The sequence below is a fragment of the Hypanus sabinus genome, chromosome X1 (assembly GCF_030144855.1).
Source record: "Hypanus sabinus isolate sHypSab1 chromosome X1, sHypSab1.hap1, whole genome shotgun sequence".
NCBI classification, from domain to species: Eukaryota; Metazoa; Chordata; class Chondrichthyes; order Myliobatiformes; family Dasyatidae; genus Hypanus; species Hypanus sabinus.
The window spans coordinates 33,044,527-33,065,356 of NC_082738.1; the positions used below are offsets into that span (position 1 = coordinate 33,044,527).

The following is a 20,830-nucleotide window of genomic DNA, read 5'->3' on the forward strand; positions in this document are numbered from 1 at the left end:
GGATAGCACGGTAGGCGTTCTTGATGGTGGTGTAACAATGGTCCAGTGTATTGTTTCCTCTGGTGTTGCAAGTGATCTCCTGATGGTAGTTGCTTAGTGATTTTTTTCAGATTGGCCTGGTTAAAATCTCCCAAAACGATGGTGAAGGTCTTAGGGTGTGCTGATTTGTGCATATTGATCCCATTGCTCAGATCATCTAAAGCCTGATTGACATTGGCCTGAGGCGGAATGTAAACTGCTACCAAAATGTCCCCAGAGAACTCCCGTGGTAGGTAAAAGGGAGGGCACTTAACTGCTAGATATTCCAGGTCTGATGAGCAGAATTGGAACAGCACTGATATATTTGTGCACCATGGAGAGTTGATCATGAGGCATACTCCTCTGCTTTTGAGAGACTCTATAGATCTATCCTGACGGTGTATAGTCAACCTATCGATCTGAATCGCTGCATCTGGTACAAAAGGGGTTAACCAGGATTCTGGGAAGCCTTTAGGCACTTATACTTCTTTAGGAGTTTGTGAAGATTCAGCATGACATCCAATGCTGTGACAAACTTCTATAGACGTGTGGTGGGGAGTATATTGACTGGCTGCATCACAGCCTGGTATGGAAACACCAATGCCCTTGAACAGAAAATTCTTCAAAAAGTAGTGAATACAGCCCAGTCCATCATGGGTAAAGCCCCCCCCCCCCCACCATTGAGCATATCTGCATGAAACGCTGTCACAGGAAAGCAGCATCCATTGTCAAGGACTTCCACCATCTAGGACATGTTCACTTCTCGCTGCAGCCATCAGGAAGAAGGTACAGGAGCCTCAGCACTCTCACCACCAAGTTCAGCAACAGTTATTACCCCTCAACCATCAGACTCTTGAACCAAAGGAGATAACTACATTCCACTCACTCCAACACTGAACTGTTCCGCCAACCGATGGACTCACTTTCAAGAACTCATCGTGTCATGTTCTTATTAGTCATTGCTTATTTATTTATTTATTTATTTATTTATTTATTATTATTATTCCTTTATTTTTGTGTTTGCACAGTTTTTTTTGTCTTCCGGACTGTTGTTGAATGCCCAAGTTGAGCAGTCTTTTCACTGATTATTCCGTTGAGTATGCCTGTAAGAAAATGCATCTCAGGGTTGTAAACAGAGACATATATGTATTTTGATAATAAATTTACATTGAACTTTGAATTTTGAATTCCAGTTTCAACACCCTCCTCATCTCTGTTCTAAAAGTTCATTCTTCTGTTCTGAGGCTGTGCCCTCTAATCCTAGACTCCTCCACTATAGGAAACAACCTCTCAACATGCTTTCTATCGAGGCCTTTCAGTATTCAGAAGGTTTCGGTGAGATTCCCCCTTAATTCTCTGAACTTCAGCAAGAAAAGGCCCAGAGCCATGAAACACTGTTCATACGTAAACCCTTTCGTTCCTGGGATCATTCCTGTTTGCCTCCTCTGGACCCTCTCCAATGACAGGACATCCTTTCTTAGATAAGAGGCCCAAAACTGCTCTCAATACTCCAAGTACAGTTTGACCAAAGCCTTATAAAGCCTCTACGTTACATCTTTGTTTTTATATTCCAGTCCTCTTGAACTGAATGCTAACATTGCATTTGCTTTCCTCGCCTCTGACTCAACCTGCAAATTAACCTTTAGGGAATCCTGGATGAGGACTCTTTGTCCTCAGATTTTTGAAGATTCTCCATTTAGAAAATAGTCAACCCTTTTATTTCTCCTACGAAAGTGCATAACCACACATTTCCCTACCTTGTTTTCCATCTGACATTTCTTTGCCCGTTCCCTCCACACTACCTGTCCCTCCACCAATCTTTGCATTGTTCGCAAACCTGACCATAAAGCCATCAACTCTGTTGTCCAATCATTGACGTGAAAAGAAACGGTCCCAACACCAACCCCTGCAAAATGCCACTAATCACCAAGAAAGGATCCTGTGATGGGCTGGGCTGCATCCACCATTTTCTGTTCGTGTGCATTGGCCTTTCCATATTAGGCTGTGAAGCAAACAGTCAGGATACTCTCCACTGTGCGTGTATAGAAGTTTGTCAAGCCTTTTGGTGACAGGAAAATCTATGCACGTTCCTAAGAAAGTAGAAGCCCTCTCTGTGATGACACTGTACGTGCTGGTCCCAGGACACATCCTGCATGAATCCTGTGTGCCTTGACTTTCTGGATCAGCCTACCCTGTTGAATGCCTTTGTTAAGGTCCACACAGACAACATCCACAGCTCTACCAACTGATTTCCCTTACAGGAAGCGAGCTGGAACGGTAACAGGCGTGGCAGTGAACCTGGCCTGCCTCCTGTCGGTGATGATCCAGCCCTACATGCCCTCCGTCAGCAGGACCATCCAGGAGCAACTGCAGGCTCCTCATGACTGCAACGTGCTGGTCGATCGCTTCGTCTGCTACCTGCCCACCGGGCACAAGATTGGCATGGTATGTAACACCCCTCAGAGTCAGAATCAGGCTTGTTATCACTGGCACCTTTCATGTAATGTGTTGTTTTGTGGCAGTAGTACATTGTAATACGTTAAAAATATATAGGTCACAATAAGAAATATATAAAAAATAAATTGTGCAAAAAGAGAGCAAAATAGTGCCCATTCTCATTCTGACATGTCAGTCCATGGCCTCCTCTACTGCCAGGTTGGAGGAGCAACACCTTGTATTCCATCTGGGTAGCCTCCAACCTGATGGCATGAACATCGATTTCTCAAAACTTCCGGTAATTTCTCCCCCCTCTGTCCTTCTCTCTTCCATTCTGATTACCCTCTCAGCTCTTCTCTTCACCCATCCATCAGCTCTCTCATCCTTCCCATTCTCCTCTCCTATTAGATTCCTTTCCCATCTATCACCTTGCAGTTTATCACTTCATTCCCATCTACCTTCCCCCTCACTCAACTATCATCTGTCAGCTCATATTCCTTCCCCTCCGCCCATCTTCTTGTGGCTTCTGCCCCCTTCCATTCCAGTCCTGATGAGGGTCTTGGCCCAAAACATCATTTGTTTATTACCCTCCAGAGATGCTGCCTGACCTGCTGAGTTCCTCCAGCTCATGGACTGTTCCGAAATCTGACGGAGCGGGTCGCAGAGACGGAGAGGGGTGTAGGGGAGGGACGGGGTCGCAGAGACGGAGAGGGGTGTAGGGGAGGGAGGGGTTGCAGAGACGGAGAGGGGTGTAGGGGAGGGACGGGGTCACAGAGATGGGGAGGGGTGTAGGGGAGGGAGAGGTTGCAGAGACGGAGAGGTAGGGGTGTAGGGGAGGGACGGGGTCACAGAGATGGAGAGGGGTGTAGGGGAGGGACGGGGTCACAGAGACGGGGAGGTAGGGGTGTAGGGGAGGGAGGGGGTCACAGAGACGGGGAGGTAGGGGTGTAGGGGAGGGATGGGGTCACAGAGACGGAGAGGGGTGTAGGGGAGGGACGGGGTCACAGAGATGGGGAGGGGTGTAGGGGAGGGAGGGGTTGCAGAGACGGAGAGGTAGGGGTGTAGGGGAGGGACGGGGTCACAAAGATGGAGAGGGGTGTAGGGGAGGGACGGGGTCACAGAGACGGGGAGGTAGGGGTGTAGGGGAGGGAGGGGGTCACAGAGACGGAGAGGGGTGTAGGGGAGGGATGGGGTCACAGAGACGGAGAGGGGTGTAGGGGAGGGACAGGGTCACAGAGACGGGGAGGTAGGGGTGTAGGGGTAGGAGGGAGTCACAGACACGGAGAGGGGTGTAGGGGAGGGATGGGGTCACAGAGACGGGGAGGTAGGGGTGTAGGGGAGGGACGGGGTCACAGAGATGGAGAGGGGTGTAGGGGAGGGACGGGGTCACAGAGACGGGGAGGTAGGGGTGTAGGGGTGGGAGGGAGTCACAGACACGGAGAGGGGTGTAGTATGTGTTGGGAGCATGAAAACCAAATTAATGGAGACAGAGCCGATGTCTCTGTTGATGCCAGGGTGTTGGGAATGTGTTCATCATGGGACCGATCCACTGGCAGGAGAAAGAGGGTGGGGAGGAGGGTTTAGGAGACACTGAGGGGTAGATGCATCCACCCTCTCTGTCGAACACCCCTGTGTAGTAAAGAGCGCAAGGTTTGTCGGTTTCTATCTTATACTCGGATTATCAAACCTCCTGCAGGCCAGCCCCCTGTTCCAGAAATTGGAGAGCGAACGCATTGAGGAACTGCGGAAGAAGTACGGTGGTCAGGTGAGATCAGATCCTCCCTCCCTGACTCAATGAACATCTCTCTTCCATATACCCCCCCGACTCCATGAACCCCTCCATCCCCTACACCCCTCCCTGACTCCATGAACCCCCCCCCCCCCTTACATTCTGCCCATCTCTGTAAACCCATCTGATCCCTTACACCTTCCCTGTTTTGGAGGACATGCAGTCGGGGTGTCTGATGACATGTTTTGTGTATGCAGCCCTGCACTACTGGGAAGACTGAGTCACAGGTGACGACGGGGACACCAGCTGCTCCCCACCCTCCTGCTGATGTTCAACGTCTCCAGGAACAAGTGACTCTACAGGTGAGTACAAGTACTGGTGGCAACGCCAGTGGCCGAGATATTGGTGCCTCTGAATGTGTGATGTATCCAAGGGTCAATACAAGGATACATCAGCTGAACAGTGGCTGGTAGGTAGGTCTCCTTCCTCCCTCTACCTCCTTCCCACACTCCCTCTATGCCCACACTTACACTCCCTCTTTCCCCCACTTCCTCTAATCCCCTCCTCTCTCTACCACCCCACCCCTGCTCTACCCCCTCTCTACTCTCCCCTCCCACTGCCCCTTCACCCCCTGCCCCCTCTCCCTTCCTCTCCCTTCCCCCTCCTCTCACCCCTTCCCCCTCCTCTCACCCCTTCCCCTCCCTCCCCTCTCTTCACTCTCCCCCACCCCACCCCTCCCTCCCCCTCTTTCCTCCCTCTCTCCTCTCTCTCGTTTAGACAATAAACAATAGGTGCAGAAGTAGACCATTCGGCCCTTCGAGCCTGCACTGCCATTTTGAGATCATGGCTTATCATCTACTATCAATACCCGGTTCCTGCCTTGTCCCCATATCCCTTGATTCCCCTATCCATAAGATACCTATCTAGCTCCTTCTTGAAAGCATCCAGAGAATTGGCCTCCACTGCCTTCCGAGGCAGTGCATTCCACACCCCCACAACTCTCTGGGAGAAGAAGTTTTTCCTTAACTCTGTCCTAAATGACCTACCCCTTATTCTCAAACCATGCCCTCTGGTACTGGACTCTCCCAGCATCTGGAACATATTTCCTGACTCTATCTTGTCCAATTCCTTAATAATCTTATATGTTGCAATCAGATCCCCTCTCAATCTCCTTAATTCCAGCGTGTACAAGCCCAGTCTCTCTAACCTCTCTGCGTAAGACAGTCCGGACATCCCAGGAATTAACCTCGTGAATCTACACTGCACTTCCTCTACAGCCAGGATGTCCTTCCTTAACCTTGGAGACCAAAACTGTACACAATACTCCAGGTGTGGTCTCACCAGTGCTCTGTACAAATGCAAGAGGATTTCCTTGCTCTTGTACTCAATTCCCTTTGTAATAAAGGCCAACATTCCATTAGCCTTCTTCACTGCCTGCTGCACTTGTTCATTCACCTTCAGTGACTGATGAACAAGGACTCCTAGATCTCTTTGTATTTCTCCCTTACCTAACTTTACATCGTTCAGATAATAATCTGCCTTCCTGTTCTTACTCCCAAAGTGGATAAGTTTGTGCATGTTGAGTCTCCATGGCTCCAGTTTCTGTGGGTTCACTGGGTTGACCAGCCATAATCTCTTCAGCTACCTCTTTCAGAACCCTGGAGTGTAGTCTATCTGATCCAGATGACATATCTGCCTCAGAATTTTTAATAATTTTTGCTCTTGTTTTGCACTGCTCATTTAATTTTATATATACAATCGGCCCTCATCCGCGGGGGATTGGTTTCGGGACCCCTCACGAATACCAAAATTTGCAGATGCTCAAGTCCTTTATTCAATCTGTCTCAATCTGGTGGACCTTAGGACCCAGCAGAACCCCAGACCTTATTTAACTTGTCTCAGTGCGGTGGACATCAGGACCTGGCGCCAGAGCTCTGAATCCGCAGTGTTTCTGTTCACGAGAATAATCACGGTCACGATTGAAAATAAAGAGGAAATAATGAAGCGATCGGAAAGAGGTGAAACGCCATCAGTCATTGTAAAAGCGTTAGGCTACGTCGGTCAACGATCAGAACAATTTTAAAGGATAAAGTGAGAAAGGCTCTGCCCCGATGAGAGCTATAATTATTACTAAGCAACGCAGTGGTTTAATTATTGGGTTTTGGGTTTTTGATCCTCCATGTCAACCCGGCACGGTGGAGAGTGCACTCCATAGTGATCTGTCACTAGATCGAGCTTGGAAACTTCCGGAGCCCAGTGCTGAAACATATGTTCTTAAGTGTTTTATATGCATAGAAAGGTAAAATATATACTATATACTAAGACAAACATTTGACTAACTGACGCTAAATAATACCAGATGTACCTGCTCCAACTAAGAGAACTCCCAATTTTTTTTTATCCCGATCCATGATAACCCACGCACATCCTCCCATATACTTTAAATCATCTCTAGATTACTTGTAATACCCAATACAATGTAAATGCTATGTAAAATGGTGGTTGTACTGCATTGTTTAGGGAATAATGACAAGAAAAAAAGTCTGTACATGCTCGAACAACAAGTGCTGGAAGAGCACTTCCAGGTTTTCGCGATTCGTTGGTTGAATTCGCGCATGCGGAATCCGCGGATAAGGAGGGCCAACTGTACTGCTGGGCAAGTTAGTGCATTAGGCAGGGCTGACACATCACTGTTCTAACACAATCTGTTATCTCCTCTTCCCCCTCTCTCCAAACCACTCCTTCCCTCCACCCCTCCCTCACATGCCCGTCACCACTCCCTCTCCTTACATTCCTCCCCTCTATCTCTTTCCCCACCCCTTTCTCTTATCCTACATCCTCTCTCACAAAACACCCTCATTGTACCCTCATCTTTTCTTCCTCTTACCTGTCCCCCTCTTTCCACCCCCCCACCCCCAGGGGAACCGTGTGCGTGAACTGAAGGCTCAGAAGGCGGAGAAGACACTAATCGCCACAGAGGTGTCGGTGCTCCTCGATCTGAAGAAGCAACTAACACAGGCATTAGGGCAGGGTTAAGCCTCCTGCACCACCTTCACACACAGCCCCTCAGTCACAACGGGGGTAGTGGTGGATGGAGAGAAAGAGGGAGGAACGGAGGAGTGGGGTCTGGAGTAAGGAGGAGAAAGGGAGAGGGGCTGTGTGAAGGGGTCAGGTGCGGCTCAGAGCATCAATAAATGTTTTTTAAAATTTAAACTGGTCACTCATTCACCGTCCCTCTCAGGCAAGGGAGAGTGGGAAAGCAGTGTTCTTCATGGCAGCACACTGGCTCCCACCCTCCCTCCTGCACTCTACCTCCCCCCAAACTCATCTCCCTCAGACCGCCCCTCCCAGAATCTCCACCCACTCACTCCCCAGCTCCCCACCTTGCCTCATCTTGTCCTCTGCCACTCCCCCCTCCCCCCTTTTTAAGGTCACACAATACAGGAAAGGGCCCTTTGGCCCACCATGTCTGTGCCAACCCTGTCACTAATCTAAATCATGCCTCTTTGTCACCAGCAATGGACTGAGCACCATGTACATTGATAGATCAAGTGTCGATTTACCGAAGTATTTAATGATTGATCAATAATCTGTAACTAGTTATCTGTTAATCAATGCCAAGAACTAATTATTGCAAGTGAACTACTCATGATTGGTTGAAGAATGATTCTTTTTGTTGGTGTCCATTAATTGGTATGTTATTGTCACAGTGAAAAGTTTGTCATACACACTGCACAGTGTATCGAGGTAGAACAAGGTAAAAGAATAACAGAATACAGAATTAAGTGTAACAGTTACAGAGAAAGTGCAGTACAGGTAAACAATAAGATGCAAGAACCAGGACAAGTCCAGGTGAGGTCAAGTCCATTTTATCGTACAAGGGGACCATTTAATAGTCTGGAAACAGTGGGATAGAAGCTGTCCTTGACCTTGGTGGAACGTGCTTTCAGGCTTTTGTATCTTCTGCCCGATGGGAGGGTGGAGGAGAAAGAATGACTGGGTGTGTGGGGTCATCGATGATATTGCCTGCTTTATAGAACAGTGAGAAGTGTAGACAGAGTCCATGGAGGGGAAGCTGGTTTCTGTGTCCACAACTCTCTGCAAAAGGTAACAAACTATGCAAAATACAAAAGGAAAGAAGTAATAACAATAAATAAATATGTAATAAATATTAAGAAGATGAGATGAGGAGTCCATGAAAGGGTGTCTTTGGTGATGTTGTCTGTTTCACTGAGACAGTGAGAAGTGTAGACAGAGTCCATGGAGGGGAGGCTGGTTTCTCTGATGTGTTGAGCTGTGTCCACAACACTCCCCGGTTTCTTGTGGTCACGGGCAGGGCAGTTGCCGTGCCAAGCCGTGATGCATCCAGGTGGGATGCTTTCTATGGTGCATTGTTAAACATTGGTGAGGGTCAACAGGGTCATGCTGAATTTGTTTAGCCTCTTGAGGAGGTAGAGATATTGGTGAGCTTTATTCAGCAGAGACAAAAGAGACAGTAGATATTGTTATCTTGGGTAACACAAGCTGACGGAGTAATTCCCTCCATTGAGTTCATCCAGCAGCTTGTCTTTTCTTCCTCTGGCTACCCAATTACTCAACATTCACTAATCATGGACACAAAGGCCAGAGACGGTGGAGCAACACACAGACTGCAGGTCAAGCATCGTCTGTGGGAGGGAGAAGGACAGTCAATGTTTCCGGTAGACTCCCTTCACCTGGGAGGAAAGAGGGGAGACAGCTGGTGTATCTAGTGGTGGGGGCGAGAGGGGAAGGGAGAGGACAGAAGCAGGTGACGGCATGAACATCCACTTCTCTAACTTCCAGTATCCACTCCCCTCTGTACACCCCCTCCCCAAATTGTTTTCCCTTATCCCTTCATTCCCCATCACCCCTTCTTTCCCTTCCCCCATGCATCACCACACTCACCCCCCCACCTGTTCCACTGTGTTCCCCTTCCCCCAAAAACTGGATCCACCAATCACTTACCGGATTTGCTCCACCCTTTCCCCTCTTTTCAGTCCAGATGAAGGGTCTCAACCAGAAATGTCGACTGTCCATCTCCCTCCCCAGATACTACCCATCCTGCTGAGTTTCTCCAGACTGAAGCATGTTGTGAGCACTAATTGATAGTACATATACAATCAATGGAGGACACTTGTTACTGCTATGTCGAACACAAATACCTGTAGTGGTGTTACTAGTTCATAATAAATAAGTCGCAATCAACTATCAGTTATAAGCGTGTTTTTTTTATTGGTTAAAAAGGCAATGACTAATAGCAATTTATCTTTTCATAAGTAACTAACAAGTTTTAACTAATTTTTGGAACAGTAAAAGGTCCAAGACCAAGAGTCTATGTGCAGTTATCCTCACCAGTGCAGAGGTCACCATTAACATGTTAATGGTATCTGTGACTTCTCAACCAGTTGAGTTGGCTGCTTTGTCCTGGGTAATGGTGGGCTTCTTGAGAGTTGTTCCATCACACTCCTGACCTGTAGACGGTGGAAAAAGGAATTCCCCGAAACTGCATGATGCTGGGAGTCTCCAAGCTGCAGACTCTCACTGTCCTCTGTGGGGAGAGGAGAATATTTCCCCCACTTCATCCCCATCACATGCCCCCCAATCCCTTCAGTAACTGGCCCAAAGTGTTTGACCATTCTGAAGAGGGCATTCCCTGCGACTCTCCCCGTCTCCTCCACTGCTTCCTGTCACTGTGAACACTCACCAGCTGTGTGACCACTCCCCCTCCTGCCCCGTCTCTATGAAACCCCCTCCATTCCTCATCACATAACTCTCCCCATCTGTGACCCCTTCCTATCACTCTCACACTTTGTGACCCTCCTCCCTTACACCCCTCCTGTTTCTATGACCCCCCATCTATATGACCTCACCTCTCCCCTACACCCGCTCCCGTCTACATGAACCCCTCTCCCTTACATTCCTCCCCAGCTCTGTTACCCCTTCCCTCCCCGTCTCTGTGCTACCCCCAACCCCCCCCCCCCCCCAAAGTCACTCCACCTTCATCTGCCACCCACAACCCTCTGGATGAGGAGCTCCCTTGTCTGCTGGACCTGTACAGCTAACTCTTCCACCCGGGCCCTCAATCTCTGGTTCTCCTGGGCCAGTTTCTCAAGCAGCTGCACTGTCCCCTCGTCCCTCACCCTCCGCCGCTTCAGCCCTCTCCTCCCCGCTGGCCCTTCCTGCACGGTGTGGGTTTGGGGAGAGGGTGGCAATGGGTCGGGCATCTCCGGGCTGGGCTCCCCCCTCTCCACGACCTCTCCCATATTGTCTCCTTTTTCCAGGCGTTGGAAAACTGGGAGTTCCAGCTGCGGGAAGTGAACAGTAGGGGATGTGTGAGCTATGCGAGTAAAAAGAAACCATTCTTCCCCTCTTAACATACTATCTACTATTGTATGACCACTGCCTCCCCCCTATCCCACATTCCCTCCATCACCTCCCCAGCCACCAAGCTTCCTTGCAAAGGGAGTTTCAGAGGTTCTCCTTCCTCCCAACCACCTCTGAAGGGGGAAGTTGCTCCCTATCTCCACCCTTCTGAGACCAGGACCCCTGGTTCTAAGACTCCACAGCCCAAGGGAAACACTTCGATTAGAACTCCTCTCATTCTCCTGAAGCTGACAGAATATGGGATCCCATCTCATTAATGGAGAATGGAGTTAGGGACAGAGATTGGGGGGGGGGGGCAGAAATAGGGCAGAAATCACAGAGATAGGGAGGAGTGTAGTGGAGAGAGGGGGGGGTTCACAGACACAGAAAAGGGTGTAGGGGAGGGGGTCACAGACATGGGGAGGCAGGGTCACAGTGACGGAGTGGGGTGTAGGGGAGGGAGGGGTTCTCATGGAGACCAAGAATTGGAGCAGAAATCTGTGTTTCTCAAGTTTGAGGGGTGGGGGTGGAGTAGGTGGGATCCAGACTGGAATGGGTTGGTTAGCTCACCTGTGCCTGTGCCTCTCCTGGGCCCCTGTCGCTGTCTCCGGGCTCCTCACCCGTGGGACTCAAGACACTGTCAAGGTCAAGGAGGAGGGGCAGTTCTGATCTGCACTTGGAGTCCTCCAGAATGGGGGAGGGGACCAGGACGCTCTCAATGTCCTCCAGCCAGCTCTCCAGGTCCAGCCCCCACAGCAGTGCAGGAGGGGACGGAGGTACCTCCATCACTGTTGTCAGCAGCGGATCACCAGTGTCTGGAGGGGAGGGAGGAACAGAAACAGATTAAAGACATTCATTCTGCTTGCCATTCCATGGTGGTTAATTTATTATCCCTCTCAACCCTATTCCCCAGTTTCCTCCTCAACCCCATTCCCTAGCTTCCTCCCCAAAACTTTTGACTCCCTTACCTATCAACCTCGGTTTTAAATGTACCCAAATGACTTGGCCTCCACAATCGTCTGTGGCAGTGAATTCCACAGATTCACCACCATCTGGCTAAAGAAATTCCTCATCACTGTTCTAAATGGATGTCCTTCTGTTCTGAGGTTCTACCCCCTGGTGTTGACACCCCCACTATATGAAACATTCTCTCCACATCCACATTATCTAGGCCTTTCAATATTCAAAAGGTTTCAATGAGATATCTCCTTCCGTAACACCGCCCCCCCCCCCCCCAGAGCTATCAAACGATCCTCATATGTTAACCCTTTCACTCCCAGAATCATTCTTGTGAACCTTCTCTGGACCCTCTTATACAAAGACTTTGCACCTTTGATTTTTGAATGTTTCTCTCTGTTTAGAAAATAGCCTACGCCTTTATTCCTTCTACCAAACTGCATGACCATTTCACTTCCTTACACTGTATTCCATCAGCCACTTCTTTGACCGTTCCCTGCCTCCTTAACATTAGTTGCCCCTTTATCTTCATATTGTCCACAAAGCTATCAACTTTGTCATCCAAATCAGTGACATATAACATGAAAAGAAGCGGTCCTAACATCAACCCCTGCAGAACAACATCCAACATCTTCCCAACTACTAAAGTCAAGCTAATTTCCCTTCTTAGTGGAGTGACATTTACAATTTTCCAGTCCTCTGGAACCATTCCAGAATCAGGTGATTATTGAAAGATCATTACTAATGCCCAATAACCTCTTCAGCTACCTCTTTCAGAACCCTGGGGTGTACACTATCTTGTCCAGTGATTTATCTAACTAGACTGTTCAGCTTCCCAAGCACCTACTCTTTAGTAATGGCAACTACACTCATTCACTTCTGCCAAACTGCTGGTGTCTTCCACAGTGAAGAAAGAGTTTCTCTGCCATTTCTTTGTCCCCATTACTACCTCTCCAGTGTAATTCTCCAGCTGTCCAATATCCATTCTCTCCTCTGTTTTACTCTTTATATATCTGGAAAAATCTATGGTATCCTCTTTGATATTATTAGCCAGCTTACCTTCAATATACACTTTTACTATCCTTATGGCTTTTTTAGTTGCCTTCTGTTGGATTTTTAAAAAATATTCCCAATCCTCTAACTTCCCACTAATTTTTGCTCTATTATATGCCCTCTTTTTTGATTTGACTTTAGAATACATTGGATTCTGGTTAATTGGGACACATCAGGACCAGTACATTTTGGTCCAATTAAGCAGCTGCCCCCAATGAGCTGAGGTTTCATGGAAACTGAGTAACAAATACAGAACAAATTAGAACACTATCAATACTACACTACTATAAAACTATTATTTCTTCATAGTTATTGACAGAGGAATTCATCGTACACTGCAGTGTTCTGTTGTAAATGAACAAAAGCACGCAAATAATGGACTGTATTCATACAATGATCGCACCCTCCAAATCTTTATTTTCATTGAAACATTCAAGATGATTGTCGATACCTTCAAATTCTTCATAGTTCCTAACTTGTTGAAGTGAAATCATTTCATTTTCACTCACGGCCATTTCTGGCATCTCCAAGCTTAAATGCTTGAAACCACAGTGAGTAAAACAGATCTGAAATGTCTTGCTGCTTATTTCTTGCCAACTATCAGTGACAACAATCACTGCTTTTTGAACACAAACATATGCAACTGATGCCATTTAAAAACTGTTCATTCTAACTACAGTGTAGTGTCTAAGGGCCACACAAATGCAAGCCGCTGACACAAGTTAGAAACTATGGCAACAGTCTCCTGACCCAATAAGCAGGAGTGTCCCTAATAAACTAAGGAAATCCTGGCTAATTTCTTGATTTGTTTTTGTTCTTTAATAGTTGTCCCAAATAAGTGGCTGCCCTGATTAACCAATGGCCCAATTAACTGGAATCCACTGTACTACTTCAGGATGCATCTATCCTGCACCTTCCAAATTGCTCCCAGAAACTCTAGTTTCCCTATTATTGTCCCCCTTCAATCAACTTTACCCAGCTCCTCTCTCATGTCTCTATAGTTCCCTTTTCTCCATTGTAAGCTGATATATCTGATGTTATCTTAAGCTCCCAAATAAAATTTTAAAAATATAATGCAGACTGTCAAGTGTGGGGTAACGACAGGCAGAGGAGGGGGAAAGAGCCCGCATCCTGCCATACGTGCAACTACACCGTTCCTATCAGATACACGTATCAGGAAGGTGGGAATGTTCCATCACACTCCTGACCTGTGGACAGTGGAGAGGTAATGTGGTGGATGTGGAGTACATGGACTAACTCCACCCGGGCAAGTGGGGAGTGTTCCATCACACTCCTGACCTGTAGACAGTGAAGAGTTAATGTGGCAGATGAGGAATACATGGCAAGTGGAGGGTGTCTCTGAGATTATTCCCATGTTTTCGTCACAGTACATGCCCCTACCTTGTGTCATGTTGTTGGTTTGCATGCTGGTGGATTTCTCAAGACCTGCAAGAGAGAGGGAACAGAGGGTCAGCAAAGGGGATATGTTTCCCCATGCACTCGCCCATGTGGAGGTCACTCAACAGAATTAAGCAGCAGGCAGCCTCGCAAAAACATGCCTGTTGATCCATAATTTCTCAGCCTGGAGTCAGAGTCACATAGCACGGAAACAGGCCCCTAATCCCAAATGGTCCATGCCACCCAAGATTCCCATCTAAGCTCATCCTGTATGTCTGTGTTTGGCCCATATCGCTCTAAACCTTTCTTATCAATGTTCCTGCTTCAAACACTTCCTCTGGTAGCTTCTTCCATATATTCACCACCCTCTGGGTGAAAAGGCTGCCTCTCAGATTCTGAAAGCAGTCCAATGTGTCATTTTGGGCCCAATATTCAAGAAAGAATATGCTGCCATTGGAAATGGTCCAAAGGAGGTTCATGAGAATTATCATGGGAATGAAAGGGTTAACAATATGAGCAGTGTTTGATAGCTCTGAGCCTATACTCGCTTGAGTTCAGAAGCATGAGGGGCAATCTCATTGAAACCTACCCAATATTGAAAGGCCTCAACAGAGTGTATTTGAGAAGATGTTTCCTATAATGGAGGAGCCTAGGGACAATCTGCACAGCTTCAGAATAGACAAATGTCTCTTTAGACCAGAGATGAGGAGGAATTTCTTTAGCCAGAGGTTGGTGAACCTGTGAAATTCATTGCCTCAGATGGCTGTGGAGGCCAAGTCATTGGGTACATTTAAAGCAGAGGTTGATTGGTTCTTGATTAGTCAGGGTATCATAGGTTACAGAGAGAAGACAGGAGAATGGAGTTGAGAGGGATAATAAATCAGCCATGATTGAATGGTGGCGCAGACTCGATGGGCTAAGCCTGCTCCTATGTCATTTGAAATATTTCTCAGAGGATTCTGAAGCAACTGACTCTCACTGCCGTTGTTCTAGATCAACACTGTTGTCACCTCTTACCATATCCACACAAATCAACTGATTACTCCTTGGGGTGTAGGAGACTGGGGGAGGGGGGTGATCTTAAGGAGCTGTATAAAACCATGAGAGGCACAGATGGGGTGAATGTGCAATCTTTTCCCCAGGGTTGGGAAATCAAGAACTGGCGTGCACAGAATTAGGTGAGAGGGGAGAGATTTAATAGCAACCTGAAGGGCAGATGATGGCCCAGGCTTCGCCCATATCCCTCTAATCTTTCCTATCCATGTATCTGTCCAAACTTACACTACAGCACTGGACAGGCCATTCAGACTATGATATTGTGTTGATCTCGATACCAATTTATCCTAAATGCCCTCCTCCTGTGCTGCCAGAGGAAGTGGTTGAGGCAGGTACATTAACGACGTTTAAAAGGGACTTGTCCAGGTACACGGACAGGAAAGGTTTAAAGGGCCAATAGGACCAGCTTAGGAAGAAATCTTATAAGACAAAGAACAACACAGCATGGATACAAACCTTCAGCCAAACTGGTCTGTGAACGGTGCCCAGGCAGCTCGTCCCAATTCCCTGCATTTCACCCATTGCTCTCCAAGCTTAGCCCCTCCGTGTACCTGTCCAAATGCGTCTTGAATGATAATCTTGTACCTGCCTCAACCACTTCCTCTGGCAACTCATTCCATAACCTCATCACCCTTTGTGTGAAAAATCTGCCCCCTCAAGCCCCATTTAAATGTCACTTCTCACCTTAAATCTCTGCCTCTTTGGTTTGGACTCCCCTAACTGATTGATGCCATCCACATTATCCGTGTCTCTCATGATTTTAAATATTTCGTTAAGGTCGCCCCTCAATCTGCTACGCTCCAAAGAAATAAAGATCTAGCCCGACCCTATTACGCAGGCCCTCTAATCCTAGCAATATCCTCGTGAATCTTCTCTGCACTCTTTCTAGTTTAACTACATATTTCCAAATGACAGGGTGATTAAAACTGAACCCACGTCTTTTTTTAATGACAAGTTGACCAGAACTGAAAACAGCTGGTCGGCATCTTGGCAGACACAACTAGTTAGGCCGAAGGCCCGTTTCCTAGCTATGCGACACTGATTGTTCAAGCAAGGAGAACTAAATGACGTTACTGAACCTTTTAACAAAATATATATGTTTAAAGCTTGATTAAAAGGCGCCAACTTACTGTGGCTTTGTAGTGATGCGAATTACACGGGCAATGATTGGTTTGCAACGGAGAGAGCCGATTTTTCATGTTGATCATGTTGAATGCAAGACGCCGGAATGAAGTCTGACTAGTCCCTGAGATTTCACCGGCAACATGGGCAGTGATTGACGGCGCCATCACTCCACTCAGCGCCACCGCTCAACGCGCTTCAACCAATAGTGGGCGGTCATAAAGACCTGATTGGCAGCTAGGGGCCGTGGTGAGTCAGAACCCGGCTAGGAGCAAGCCCCTTTAAACATGATGCAATTGTGTGCAATCTCCGGCGTTATAGAACATTTTGCAGTGAGATGTCAGAATTGGAGAGCGATCGACTTGCCAGTGAGATTCATTATGGAACAGAGAAGGCCGGTGTGGGGGAGATGTTTTGGAGGTGCTCAGAGAGCCGAGGCGGGGTCCAGAACAAGAGATTGCACGAATTTAAGGTGAAGTTGGGAGGATTTCTCTGATTCAATCATTTCCGATCGCATTGCGATGGATGGTTATGTCTGCCGCTACACTGAGCCATTGAACTTCAGAGCTTTCAGTTACAAGGGCAGACTTTTCCAACGGACTGCTCCACAGCCTCCCACCGCCTTGATGCAGTGACATAGAGCACTACAGCACATAAATAGGCCCTTAAGCCCATTTTGTCCGTGCCAGTCTGGTCGTCTGCCTAGTCTATCTACCTGTACCGCACCGTATATCCCTGTCTAAACTTCTCTCAAAAGTTGAAATCGAACCCGCATCCACCACCTCCACTGGCAGCCCATTCACACTCTCACCATCCTCTGCGTGAAGAGCCCCCTCCCCGAGTTCCCTGAAATATCTCATCTTTCACCCGAAACTCAAGTTCTATCCTCAACCAACCCGAGAGGAACAGCCTGCTCGCATTAACCCTATCTATACTCCTCATAATTTTGTATACCTCCATAAGATCTCTCCTCATTCTCCTGCCCTCAAATGAATATCGGTATAACATGTTCAACCTTTCCCTGTAACATCCTTGTAAATTTTCTTTGCTCTCTTTCAATCTATTGATCTTTACCATAGGCGGGTGACCAGTACTCCAAATTAGGCCTCACCAATGTTTTAAACAACTTCAACATCCCAACTCCTGCATTCAGTAATTGGATTAATGGAGGCCAATGTGCCAAAAACTCTCCTTATGACCCTATCTACCCGTGATGTCACTTTCAAGGAAATATATTCCCAGACTCCTCTGCTCTACAACACTCTTCAGAGCCCTACCGCTCATTGTGTAAGTCTTTCCCTGGTTGGTCCTTCCAAAGTGCAAAACCTCGTGCTTGTCTGCACTAAATTCCATCTGCCATTTTTCAGCCCATTTCAGCTGGTCAACAGCATCCAAAATACCCATCTAAGCCAATCCTATTTGTCCACATCCCACTAATCTTTCCTAACTGTGTATCTGTCCAAACTTAGAACATAATATATTATAGCCCCAGACAGGGCATTCTGCTCACAATGGGTTGATCTTGATGCCAGTTTATAATGGATATATCATCTACAGTACCCCCTCCATTCCATTCATATATCTACCAGCCTGTTAAACTCCACCAAACTGCCTGCTTCCACTACCATCCCTGGTAACCCATAACCCACCCACCACCCTGCATCTCCCATGTTCTTCAAATCTCCCCTGCCCAACCTTAAAAGCATGTCCTCTGGTGTCTGACATTTTAACCTGTGGAAAAGTTTATCTCTCTCTCTGCCCCTCATAATTTTAAGAACCTCTATCGGATCTCCCCTCAGCCTCCACCACTCCAGAGAAAACAACCCAAGTTTGTCCAGCCTCTCCTTCTAGCTCATGCCCTCTAATCCTGGTGAACCTCTTCTGCGTCCTTCCTATAATGGGATGAGCAGAGTTGCATACAATATTCTAAACGCAGTCTGAGTAAAGTTTTATACAGTTGCAGCAAAGTTCCTGATTCTCATACTCAACATCCCCTACCAATGAAGGTAAACAAGCCATTTGCCCTCTTTACCACCTTATCCACTTGCGTAGCCACTTTCAGTGAACTACGGGACTGGACACCAAGATCCCTTTACTTTGTACCTCAATGCTCTCTCCTTTCATTTGACCTCCCTAATGCCTTTTAAACGTAATTGTACTCACCTCTACCATATACTCAGCACTCCCTGTGAAGAAGTTGCCCCTCAAGTCCCCTTTTGCATCTCACCCCTTTCTCCTTAACCCTATGCCCCCTAGGTTTTAGTTCCCCCCACCGTGGGGAAAAGACGTGTGTCAGAAGGTGGACAAGAGGTTTACTCAGAGGGTGATCCATATATGGAACAAGCTGCCAGAGGAAGTGGTTGAGGCAGGTACATTAACAACGTTTAAAAGGGACTTGGCCAGGTACACGGACGGGAAAGGTTTAGGATATGTGTCAAACATGGGTAAGTGGTTCTGGTTTTGATCACCATGGGCTGGAAGGGCCAAAGGGACTGTTTTGTGCTGTCTGTCTGGTTCAGGATTCCCTACACCCCACAGGACAGACCACTGGGTATGGAGTTCCAGGGTTGTCCACCCGCCTAGGGAGAGGAGGAATATCAATGGTGGTGAAGGGGAGAGGGAGCCCAGTAATGCTACTGAATAGCTCTCTCAGTTACCTCAAGGTGATGTCATGGGTGGGGGGTGGAGAGAAGATATTCACACAGCTGGTCATGTGCCTAGAGCAGGTGAGAGGCAGAGTACGGCTTTGCCCCTCGCTGATGGTCGTAACATCCCCCAGTGGCACTGACCTATGTGTGTATGCCAGCCTGTGGAAGGGGCAGCGAGAGGGAGGTTTGCCAAGGAGGGAGAGCTGCACTGCGGGAGAGGGCCGAGTGCGGGAGAGCTGCAGGAGGGGCGGTGATGAGGTGGCACCATTGTGTGGAAAGGATGCAATCACTTGGGTCCTAAGGTGGTGCAGATATAATTTCCTTTAATGTTACTGATGCAAAATATTTGTCAAATGTATATACACTGAAATGTGTCACAAAGAAAAAATCTGCTGAGACTGGAAATCTTGGGCAACACACACAAAATGCTGGAGGAACTCAGCAGGCCAGGCAGCATCTGTGGGAAAGTGTACAGTCCACGTTTCAGGCCGAGACCCTTCATCAGGGCTGGAAAGAAAGAGGAGACGTCAGAGTAAGAAGGTGGGGGAGGGGAGGAAGAGGTACTAGTTAGTAGGTGATCCGTGCAGAAAGTGCGTGGTGGGGGAGGGAAATATGTGCTTGGTGGTGGGATCCCGTTGGAGATGGCGTGAGTTACTAACGTGGAGGCCTAAGGGTGTGCTGAGGGCAGCCCGCAGGTGTTGCCACACATTCCCATGCCCACAAAGCTCAGCAGAACACCACGAACAACAGGAAAACAAACCCCTTTTCCATTCCAGCCACCCACCCATGACAAACAGCCCTCTAACTGCAGGATGGGCCACCTTCAGGCCTTCAGCCCTTGTCCCCAGGTCATGCCATCTTCTTGGAGCCTTCATCGGGCAGGAGGTACTGATGTTTGAAGTCACACACCACACTTCCCTTCAACCATTTGGCTCTTGAACTAAATGGCACAACCCTGATCACTATAGTTTAGCAATACGACAACCACTTTAACTATCTTGCACAAAAATATAATTTTTTGTTGTGATTGGGTACATTCTTGTAAAAAGTATAATTTATATTGAGTTTATATTTTTCCTGTGAATGTTGTGTCTGACGTTTCTCATTGCACCTGTGTACATATGGATTTGCGCCCAATTTCACCCTCCATGCGCCCTTTATCAATGCAGTCCCAACCCAACTGCTCTCTGGGGAGAAGTTTCACCTCAAGTGTGAGGTGCTGCACATAGGAAGGTCAAATGTAATGGGGTAAACTATAAGACATAGGAGCAGAATTCGGTCATTTAGCTCATCAAAACTTCCATCTTTCGATCAAGGCTGATTCATTATCTCTCTCAATCCCATTCCCCTGCCTCCTCCCCATTGATAATTAAGATCCTATCAACCTCTGCTTTAAATATACTCAATGACTTCACCTCCACAGCCATCTGTGGCAAAGAATTCCACAGATCTACCACCCTCTGGCAAAAAAAATTCACCCCTGTTCTAAAGGCACATCCTTATATTTTGAGGCTGTGCCCTCTGGAGCGAGATTCCCCCACCACAGGAAACATCCTCTCCTGTCCAATCTATCCACAATATTTCATACATTCCAAAGAGATTCCCCCTCCCCATTCTTCTAGTGAGTACAAGCCCAGAACCAGCAACTGCTCCTCAAACATTAACCTTTTCATTCCCAGGATTATTGTTGTGGACTTCCTCTGGACCCTCTCCAATGTCAGCACATCCTTTCTTAGATATGGGGCCCAAAAACTGCTCACAATACTCCAAATGTGGTCTGACCATTGGCTTATAAAGCCTCATCATTACATCCAGTACAGTACACAGTTAATGGCAGAAGCCTCACAGCACTCATGTACAAAGGGATCTTGGGCTCCCTGAAAGTGGCAACGGGCTTGGACCCCAAAATCCCTCTATACATCAATGAGGTGGTTATGAAGGCAAACAGCATTCATGCCTTCATTAATTAGGGTGTTAAGAGTCGCTAAGACATGTTGTGGCTTGGAGTATTGAGTACAGTTCTGGTCTC

General features: G+C 47.5%; 2 protein-coding genes across 4 annotated transcripts in view; one reads left to right on the forward strand and one right to left on the reverse strand.

Annotated features, from left to right (window-relative positions):
• The window catches only part of mars1 (methionyl-tRNA synthetase 1), a 49,814-nt gene extending 40,405 nt beyond the window's left edge, over positions 1-9,409 (forward strand). The window contains exons 18-21 of one of the 2 annotated variants that reach the window (XM_059956264.1): positions 2,280-2,463; positions 4,151-4,219; positions 4,441-4,545; positions 7,127-9,409. In XM_059956264.1, the coding sequence (XP_059812247.1) occupies positions 2,280-2,463; positions 4,151-4,219; positions 4,441-4,545; positions 7,127-7,219 (451 nt within the window). In that variant the 3' untranslated portion in view covers positions 7,220-9,409. Of the gene's footprint in view, positions 1-2,279; positions 2,464-4,150; positions 4,220-4,440; positions 4,546-7,102 lie in introns of both variants that reach the window. The other variant, XM_059956263.1, reaches the window with a different exon arrangement.
• A 762-nt stretch (positions 9,410-10,171) lies between these two features.
• Positions 10,172-20,803, reverse strand: ddit3 (DNA-damage-inducible transcript 3). Of its 2 annotated transcripts, XM_059956267.1 has the most exons (4): positions 16,162-20,803; positions 13,979-14,023; positions 11,138-11,382; positions 10,173-10,509 (listed from the first exon to the last, which is right to left on the reverse strand). In XM_059956267.1, the coding sequence occupies exons 2-4, from the start codon at positions 14,001-14,003 to the stop codon at positions 10,204-10,206; spliced, it is 576 nt and encodes a 191-aa protein (XP_059812250.1). In that variant the 5' UTR covers positions 14,004-14,023; positions 16,162-20,803; the 3' UTR covers positions 10,173-10,203. The 2 variants fall into 2 exon arrangements, with proteins under 2 accessions (XP_059812251.1, XP_059812250.1); XM_059956268.1 differs by lacking the exon at positions 16,162-20,803 and having other exon boundaries at positions 10,172-10,509; positions 13,979-16,107.
• Positions 20,804-20,830: the final 27 nt, after the last annotated feature.